Genomic DNA, 8,798 nt, shown 5'->3' with positions numbered 1-8,798 from the left:
GCCTGTATATTTTAAGAAAATTTAAAGGGATACTTCACCTCTGGAACGATGAATGTGTATTTAAAATGGGTCATTTATGTAGTAGAAATGTGAAATTATTTTTGAATTTGGAGCCTTCTAGACTGAGAAAAGCCAGAAAATGTATTTTTGGCTCATGTGGATGAAAGACAACAACTCCCAGAATGCACTTGCTTCGCTGCCCTACGAGGCCACTCCCAAGCCACGCCTACCGGTAAGAGAGCGCAGTTAAACAACTAAGCTAGGCTACTAGTTGACTCAAAAGACGCCGTTTTATCGTGAGTCTCCGTGACGAGTCTGCCCGGGATTTCGAGATCGCCCAAAATGTCCGGGATTCGGCTTTTCAGAACAAGAGCCTGATAGCTTAGCTTCCAAAAAAAGATGGCTGACACTATTTGTACATTCTGTGAGTGAGATCCCACCCCCTATGGGTGGGTTGAAAACATGCAGAACTAGCTCCTAGCACTGGCTGTAGTTTCTAGCCTCTGGCCAAAAAGTCCTCCGATGACGCAAAATGACGTTTTTTGCGTCATGGGAGGATTTTTTCCAGACAAAAAATAAATAAAAATACATGAAATCCCTCATCTCAGGGGGATATGAGGGAGGGAAGCACAGTAATTTGAAAATACTACAGGTTTTCTACTGATACAAAGCTTAATGCCTTTAAATCACACCTGCTAGCGCACTTCTTCAATGTTTACGTACTAGGTCAGCGGTAGAGTACACCGTTTTGTGGCTGTTCGAACACATTCAACCACATGAGCATCTACTCTATGAAAGCAATCTGGTCGAATGTGTTGGACTACCTCCGGAAGTGGCCAAAAATAGACAAGCTCCAAAAAAATAGCCCCTTTTTACACCTTCATTTACCACAGTCCACCTGTGATCCGATTTACAAAAATGCTTCTTAGTACCAGGTGTAAACAAGGCCTTGGACAGCTACCTAGTTGGGATACAACAGTTTAGGGATTAATGCTTAAATGAAAGTAGTCTACATTACTGGGACTAGCCTGAAAAAAAGAAAATCAGTATCAACCTGCACTCATCCTTTATCCCAAGATATTATTCTATACTTGCGTGACTGTAAAAAAGCGTGACTGTAAAAAAGCACTACAAAAAGCCAACGAGTGACCTCAAGAGAGGGGTTTGGGCATCAATATATGCAGTTATGCTAGTCCAGCCATAAAGTCGTATGTAAAGCCTCAAACAGACAGAAGCTAAAACCTTAATTTGATATGTGAAACATGAACAGGGGCCCAAGTTAACGACTAGAACTTGGCAAATGGTAAAGTTAAATGGCTTAGGCAGAAACTTGGCTTGTTTTAGTTCAAGTCAAGAATCTCAATGCACAAAAGAAAAAGGTTTAGTAGTGCAGAAGTCAAACTGAGAACAGTCATGAAACATCCAACTCCAGACAGAAATGAATAGCAAAGAGAAACATGTTGAGTTTCATGAAGTTTATTAAAACACTTAAATTCACTTGACCAGGTTAACTTGTCCACTAGACACCACAGTTTGCCCACTAGAGATGGTCTTGACGTGCGTGTCTCTTCCTGTAAAAAGTGGTAGAAGCATGAGGGGCATTCAAATAAATTCTCAGTTCCTGAAGTCAACTTACAGCAAGCACTCACTTTTCCTAGTGCAACTTTGCTCACAGGAGCCAGAGGAGGGATGGCACACCGCTGTACTACAGTGGATGAAGATCTAACAGAGGGGGAAAGGGTTAAGCCATAGAAATCACTGTAAAAAGCACTAATATTAAGGGTTGAGGTAAGGCTGCAGAGCATACGGTTTCCTGCAGAGGAGCCAGTGATGCTGGATCTACAAATGTGAACATCTTCACAACAAAGCGCTTGTAGTGGGTCGGGAACTGAAGACCAGATGATCCAGCCACTGGAACCAATGTGGTCAGGTAACGATCATCCTGGTAAGGGCATCTGAAAGGCAAAGAGGCAGTCAGAAATGCCTTACAGCACACTAGATGGATAAAGACTGGCCTTACTCACCCATCAACCAGAAGATCCCATTGGGGTAGACTGAGTGGACTGGGGGTTGATGTCGCCCAGCAACGTCCCAGCATCAGGACAATGTTGGGGTCGGTCCTCTCCAAAATGTGCACCTCAACATACACAGGCTCCCGCAGGACTTTTGTAACTGGATAATCAGCATCACTGTAGTAGGACGTGTACGCCTCGTCCCCTGAGGAAGAATGCAGTGTTTAACTAGAAACTGGAGTTTTAGAAAGGCTTTAGGCATACTTGGGACCAACACTTACCTTCTGCACAGCCTTTGGTGACACATTGACCATTTGCCAGTCTAAGCTCCACCCTGAGGGGTCCAGGAGCAGCTACTGGTGGAGGTGGAGGAACGGTGTTGACCTCCACAACCAGAGCTTCCACAGAGGTACCAGAGTACCTACACTGGAAGAGAAGCCTGGACAACAAACGGTGAGCTTGTAGCATTTGTCAATGATTTTACATTTATGATAAAGCATACATCACTTACTCAAAATGGCTGTCCCTTGTAATGGAACCAAGTGGTCCGATACCCACTTCATATGAGGAGGTCATTCTGTTTTCATACACCACATATCCACTGTCCTCCTGCAAATAGTAACATTGTTAGCATCCAATCCATTCTAAGCCATGCAGAACAAAACCACAAGCAGCTACTCGCCATCATGCTTGTGCCACATGCAGTGACAGGGAACTGGTATATAGCAAAGAAAGGTGTGGATCCCACTGGACTGCAAGCTGGATCACTTCCACCCAGGAGACGGACTGAATCCAGGCTCAATCGAGGCAGCGTAACATCTCTAGCCACCACTACCACAAACTGACCATCTCTTATACACTGGACAGTCACTGGAACGAGTTACAAGAGCAGGTTATTGCTGAGGATCAGTTTAACATGAATGCCTCTACACTGACTCTACACTCTTACCTGCCTTCCCATAGTAACACTGCTGTCCGTTAAAGCAGCAGTTGATAGCAGCACACTCAGCACCACTGATACCAGGTGGTCCACATTGAATCTGCTCATAATCAGCTACAGTACATTTGTCAAGGGGCTCTGCCTGTGCCACTGGCTGCTTAGGCTGAAACTGCTGAGGAAACTGTTGACTAGCTTGCTGTTGAACTGACTGAGAAAACTGTTGACTAGCTTGCTGTTGAACTGACTGAGGAAACTGTTGACTGGCTTGCTGTTGAACTGACTGAGGAAACTGTTGACTAGCTTGCTGTTGAACTGCCTGAGGAAACTGTTGACTAGCTTGCTGTTGAACTGCCTGAGGAAACCATTGACTAGCTTGCTGTTGAACCTGCTGAGGAAACTGTTGACTAGCTTGCTGTTGAACTGGCTTTTGAACCTGCTGAGGAAACCATTGACTAGCTTGCTGTTGAACCTGCTGACTAGCTTGCTTTTGAACTGGCTTTTGAACCGGCTTTTGAACCTGCTGAGGAAGCCATTGACTAGCTTGCTGTTGAACCTGCTGAGGAAACTGTTGACTAGCTTGCTTTTGAACTGGCTTTTGAACCTGCTGAGGAAACCATTGACTAGATTGCTGTTGAACTGGCTTTTGGACCTGCTGAGGAAACCATTGACTAGATTGCTGTGGAACTGGCTTTTGAAACCGCTGGTCAGTTTGCTGGAACATCAGAGCTTGAGGATTCTGGGGCAGATCACTCCACTTCGGAACAGCATGACTGACCGCACAGAACCAAACACAAAGTGCCAGAGACTGAACAGCACACCAACTTCTTGCCATTGTTCAACAGCTAGTCACACTGCTGAGGTGCTGCCCTTTGGTCTTTTTGTACTCTACAGACTTTGGCTAATTAATGATAATCCCTCCCTCTTCATTAACAGTCATGATTCTCCAGACTTGCACGAGTGGGAGTTTATACAACTAGGGCTGCGTTCCAGTCCACTTTTAGACACGCACTTGCGAACTTCCCTAAGCACTTCCCCTCGGGGGAATCCCTGCCGCCATTTTGAAGTGCGTTCCACTTCGTGAAGTGGACGAGGGAAGTTTATATGGACAGACCCTCGTTCCCTCGATTTTGACAGAGGGAGCGAGTCTACTTCATATGTACACTTCAGGCACCTATATGTCCCACAATGCAGTACGATTGTGACGTCACCACAAATCTCGTCTAATCACCACCACAACAAACAACTCTATGATATATTAATTATATATTTTTTAATTTAAAACAACCCAAGTACACCTATATACATTTGGATGCTGAATTAAACAAATTATTAAAGGGGGAAAAAAAATGTAAATAATAAATCAACTCCATAGCTGATTCCAAGTGATCAAGGGCTTAGGACGTTCCAATTCAGCCCATTGCAGTTTCCGCCAGTAGTGGGCACTCGTGCAACGTAAGCAATGACGCACATCCGAGTGAACGAGACGGAGGGGAGTTAGCGAATGAAGGGCATGGCAATTTTGGACTGGAATGCAGCATAGGTGATTCTATTGTTTCTTAAAAGTCAATTTTTCCCTTTTGAACATACATAAAACCACATTGAGCTGAATTCAGAATAGTATGCTAGTACTATTTCTGCCATTCTGAATTCAGCCTTTTTTTTTATATTAGATGTTTTTGCTATTCTGGATTGTTTTTTCTTTTTCTTTGAAACACATCATAGTTTTCTTATGGCAACAGGCCTGTATATTTTAAGAAAATTTAAAGGGATACTTCACCTCTGGAACGATGAATGTGTATTTAAAATGGGTCATTTATGTAGTAGAAATGTGAAATTATTTTTGAATTTGGAGCCTTCTAGACTGAGAAAAGCCAGAAAATGTATTTTTGGCTCATGTGGATGAAAGACAACAACTCCCAGAATGCACTTGCTTCGCTGCCCTACGAGGCCACTCCCAAGCCACGCCTACCGGTAAGAGAGCACAGTTAAACAACTAAGCTAGGCTACTAGTTGACTCAAAACTTAAAAGACGCCGTTTTATCGTGAGTCTCCTTGACGAGTCTGCCCGGGATTTCGAGATCGCCCAAAATGTCCGGGATTCGGCTTTTCAGAACAAGAGCCTGATAGCTTAGCTTCCAAAAAAAGATGGCTGACACTATTTGTACATTCTGTGAGTGAGATCCCACCCCCTATGGGCGGGTTGAAAACATGCAGAACTAGCTCCTAGCACTGGCTGTAGTTTCTAGCCTCTGGCCAAAAAGTCCTCCGATGACGCAAAATGACGTTTTTTGCGTCATGGGAGGATTTTTTCCAGACAAAAAATAAATAAAAATACATGAAATCCCTCATCTCAGGGGGATATGAGGGAGGGAAGCACAGTAATTTGAAAATACTACAGGTTTTCTACTGATACAAAGCTTAATGCCTTTAAATCACACCTGCTAGCGCACTTCTTCAATGTTTACGTACTAGGTCAGCGGTAGAGTACACCGTTTTGTGGCTGTTCGAACACATTCAACCACATGAGCATCTACTCTATGAAAGCAATCTGGTCGAATGTGTTGGACTACCTCCGGAAGTGGCCAAAAATAGACAAGCTCCAAAAAAATAGCCCCTTTTTACACCTTCATTTACCACAGTCCACCTGTGATCCGATTTACAAAAATGCTTCTTAGTACCAGGTGTAAACAAGGCCTTGGACAGCTACCTAGTTGGGATACAACAGTTTAGGGATTAATGCTTAAATGAAAGTAGTCTACATTACTGGGACTAGCCTGAAAAAAAGAAAATCAGTATCAACCTGCACTCATCCTTTATCCCAAGATATTATTCTATACTTGCGTGACTGTAAAAAAGCGTGACTGTAAAAAAGCACTACAAAAAGCCAACGAGTGACCTCAAGAGAGGGGTTTGGGCATCAATATATGCAGTTATGCTAGTCCAGCCATAAAGTCGTATGTAAAGCCTCAAACAGACAGAAGCTAAAACCTTAATTTGATATGTGAAACATGAACAGGGGCCCAAGTTAACGACTAGAACTTGGCAAATGGTAAAGTTAAATGGCTTAGGCAGAAACTTGGCTTGTTTTAGTTCAAGTCAAGAATCTCAATGCACAAAAGAAAAAGGTTTAGTAGTGCAGAAGTCAAACTGAGAACAGTCATGAAACATCCAACTCCAGACAGAAATGAATAGCAAAGAGAAACATGTTGAGTTTCATGAAGTTTATTAAAACACTTAAATTCACTTGACCAGGTTAACTTGTCCACTAGACACCACAGTTTGCCCACTAGAGATGGTCTTGACGTGCGTGTCTCTTCCTGTAAAAAGTGGTAGAAGCATGAGGGGCATTCAAATAAATTCTCAGTTCCTGAAGTCAACTTACAGCAAGCACTCACTTTTCCTAGTGCAACTTTGCTCACAGGAGCCAGAGGAGGGATGGCACACCGCTGTACTACAGTGGATGAAGATCTAACAGAGGGGGAAAGGGTTAAGCCATAGAAATCACTGTAAAAAGCACTAATATTAAGGGTTGAGGTAAGGCTGCAGAGCATACGGTTTCCTGCAGAGGAGCCAGTGATGCTGGATCTACAAATGTGAACATCTTCACAACAAAGCGCTTGTAGTGGGTCGGGAACTGAAGACCAGATGATCCAGCCACTGGAACCAATGTGGTCAGGTAACGATCATCCTGGTAAGGGCATCTGAAAGGCAAAGAGGCAGTCAGAAATGCCTTACAGCACACTAGATGGATAAAGACTGGCCTTACTCACCCATCAACCAGAAGATCCCATTGGGGTAGACTGAGTGGACTGGGGGTTGATGTCGCCCAGCAACGTCCCAGCATCAGGACAATGTTGGGGTCGGTCCTCTCCAAAATGTGCACCTCAACATACACAGGCTCCCGCAGGACTTTTGTAACTGGATAATCAGCATCACTGTAGTAGGACGTGTACGCCTCGTCCCCTGAGGAAGAATGCAGTGTTTAACTAGAAACTGGAGTTTTAGAAAGGCTTTAGGCATACTTGGGACCAACACTTACCTTCTGCACAGCCTTTGGTGACACATTGACCATTTGCCAGTCTAAGCTCCACCCTGAGGGGTCCAGGAGCAGCTACTGGTGGAGGTGGAGGAACGGTGTTGACCTCCACAACCAGAGCTTCCACAGAGGTACCAGAGTACCTACACTGGAAGAGAAGCCTGGACAACAAACGGTGAGCTTGTAGCATTTGTCAATGATTTTACATTTATGATAAAGCATACATCACTTACTCAAAATGGCTGTCCCTTGTAATGGAACCAAGTGGTCCGATACCCACTTCATATGAGGAGGTCATTCTGTTTTCATACACCACATATCCACTGTCCTCCTGCAAATAGTAACATTGTTAGCATCCAATCCATTCTAAGCCATGCAGAACAAAACCACAAGCAGCTACTCGCCATCATGCTTGTGCCACATGCAGTGACAGGGAACTGGTATATAGCAAAGAAAGGTGTGGATCCCACTGGACTGCAAGCTGGATCACTTCCACCCAGGAGACGGACTGAATCCAGGCTCAATCGAGGCAGCGTAACATCTCTAGCCACCACTACCACAAACTGACCATCTCTTATACACTGGACAGTCACTGGAACGAGTTACAAGAGCAGGTTATTGCTGAGGATCAGTTTAACATGAATGCCTCTACACTGACTCTACACTCTTACCTGCCTTCCCATAGTAACACTGCTGTCCGTTAAAGCAGCAGTTGATAGCAGCACACTCAGCACCACTGATACCAGGTGGTCCACATTGAATCTGCTCATAATCAGCTACAGTACATTTGTCAAGGGGCTCTGCCTGTGCCACTGGCTGCTTAGGCTGAAACTGCTGAGGAAACTGTTGACTAGCTTGCTGTTGAACTGACTGAGAAAACTGTTGACTAGCTTGCTGTTGAACTGACTGAGGAAACTGTTGACTGGCTTGCTGTTGAACTGACTGAGGAAACTGTTGACTAGCTTGCTGTTGAACTGCCTGAGGAAACTGTTGACTAGCTTGCTGTTGAACTGCCTGAGGAAACCATTGACTAGCTTGCTGTTGAAACTGCTGAGGAAACTGTTGACTAGCTTGCTGTTGAACTGGCTTTTGAACCTGCTGAGGAAACCATTGACTAGCTTGCTGTTGAACCTGCTGACTAGCTTGCTTTTGAACTGGCTTTTGAACCGGCTTTTGAACCTGCTGAGGAAGCCATTGACTAGCTTGCTGTTGAACCTGCTGAGGAAACTGTTGACTAGCTTGCTTTTGAACTGGCTTTTGAACCTGCTGAGGAAACCATTGACTAGCTTGCTGTTGAACCTGCTGAGGAAACCGTTGACTAGCTTGCTTTTGAACTGGCTTTTGAACCTGCTGAGGAAGCCATTGACTAGATTGCTGTTGAACTGGCTTTTGGACCTGCTGAGGAAACCATTGACTAGATTGCTGTTGAACTGGCTTTTGAAACCGCTGGTCAGTTTGCTGGAACATCAGAGCTTGAGGATTCTGGGGCAGATCACTCCACTTCGGAACAGCATGACTGACCGCACAGAACCAAACACAAAGTGCCAGAGACTGAACAGCACACCAACTTCTTGCCATTGTTCAACAGCTAGTCACACTGCTGAGGTGCTGCCCTTTGGTCTTTTTGTACTCTACAGACTTTGGCTAATTAATGATAATCCCTCCCTCTTCATTAACAGTCATGATTCTCCAGACTTGCACGAGTGGGAGTTTATACAACTAGGGCTGCGTTCCAGTCCACTTTTAGACACGCACTTGCGAACTTCCCTAAGCACTTCCCCTCGGGGGAATCCCTGCCGCCATTTTGAAG

General features: G+C 44.6%; 2 protein-coding genes across 2 annotated transcripts; both read right to left on the bottom strand.

The window, feature by feature from the left end:
- Positions 1–1,460: 1,460 nt before the first annotated feature.
- Positions 1,461–4,529, bottom strand: LOC309482101 (zona pellucida sperm-binding protein 4-like). Its single transcript, XM_082147335.1, has 6 exons — positions 2,524–4,529; positions 2,294–2,451; positions 2,025–2,217; positions 1,808–1,955; positions 1,650–1,722; positions 1,461–1,571 (listed from the first exon to the last, which is right to left on the bottom strand). Exons 1-6 carry the CDS (start codon positions 2,586–2,588, stop codon positions 1,495–1,497), a joined length of 714 nt encoding a protein of 237 aa, XP_082003461.1. The 5' UTR covers positions 2,589–4,529; the 3' UTR covers positions 1,461–1,494.
- Positions 4,530–6,158: 1,629 nt separating this feature from the next.
- On the bottom strand, positions 6,159–7,948 carry LOC309482105 (zona pellucida sperm-binding protein 4-like). The gene is made up of 6 exons (XM_082147338.1): positions 7,222–7,948; positions 6,992–7,149; positions 6,723–6,915; positions 6,506–6,653; positions 6,348–6,420; positions 6,159–6,269 (listed from the first exon to the last, which is right to left on the bottom strand). The coding sequence occupies exons 1-6, from the start codon at positions 7,284–7,286 to the stop codon at positions 6,193–6,195; spliced, it is 714 nt and encodes a 237-aa protein (XP_082003464.1). The 5' UTR covers positions 7,287–7,948; the 3' UTR covers positions 6,159–6,192.
- Between the last annotated feature and the right edge of the window lie 850 nt (positions 7,949–8,798).

Source organism: Leuciscus leuciscus, assembly GCF_965113295.1.
Source record: "Leuciscus leuciscus genome assembly, chromosome: 19".
NCBI lineage: Eukaryota > Metazoa > Chordata > Actinopteri > Cypriniformes > Leuciscidae > Leuciscus > Leuciscus leuciscus.
Note: the sequence above shows the minus strand (reverse complement) of the source record. Positions and strands in the feature narration are given on the sequence as shown.

What these genes read in the sequence shown, in the direction of transcription:
- LOC309482101 (XM_082147335.1), bottom strand. Translation starts at nt 2,588, where the DNA reads ATGACCTCCTCATATGAAGTGGGTATCGGACCACTTGGTTCCATTACA. An exon ending in CACCAAAGGCTGTGCAGAAG is followed by an intron (nt 2,218 to 2,293) that starts GTAAGTGTTGGT and finishes ATTCTTCCTCAG; the next exon opens with GGGACGAGGCGTACACGTCC. An exon ending in TGGCTCCTCTGCAGGAAACC is followed by an intron (nt 1,723 to 1,807) that starts GTATGCTCTGCA and finishes CCCCTCTGTTAG; the next exon opens with ATCTTCATCCACTGTAGTAC.
- LOC309482105 (XM_082147338.1), bottom strand. Translation starts at nt 7,286, where the DNA reads ATGACCTCCTCATATGAAGTGGGTATCGGACCACTTGGTTCCATTACA. An exon ending in CACCAAAGGCTGTGCAGAAG is followed by an intron (nt 6,916 to 6,991) that starts GTAAGTGTTGGT and finishes ATTCTTCCTCAG; the next exon opens with GGGACGAGGCGTACACGTCC. An exon ending in TGGGATCTTCTGGTTGATGG is followed by an intron (nt 6,654 to 6,722) that starts GTGAGTAAGGCC and finishes TTTGCCTTTCAG; the next exon opens with ATGCCCTTACCAGGATGATC.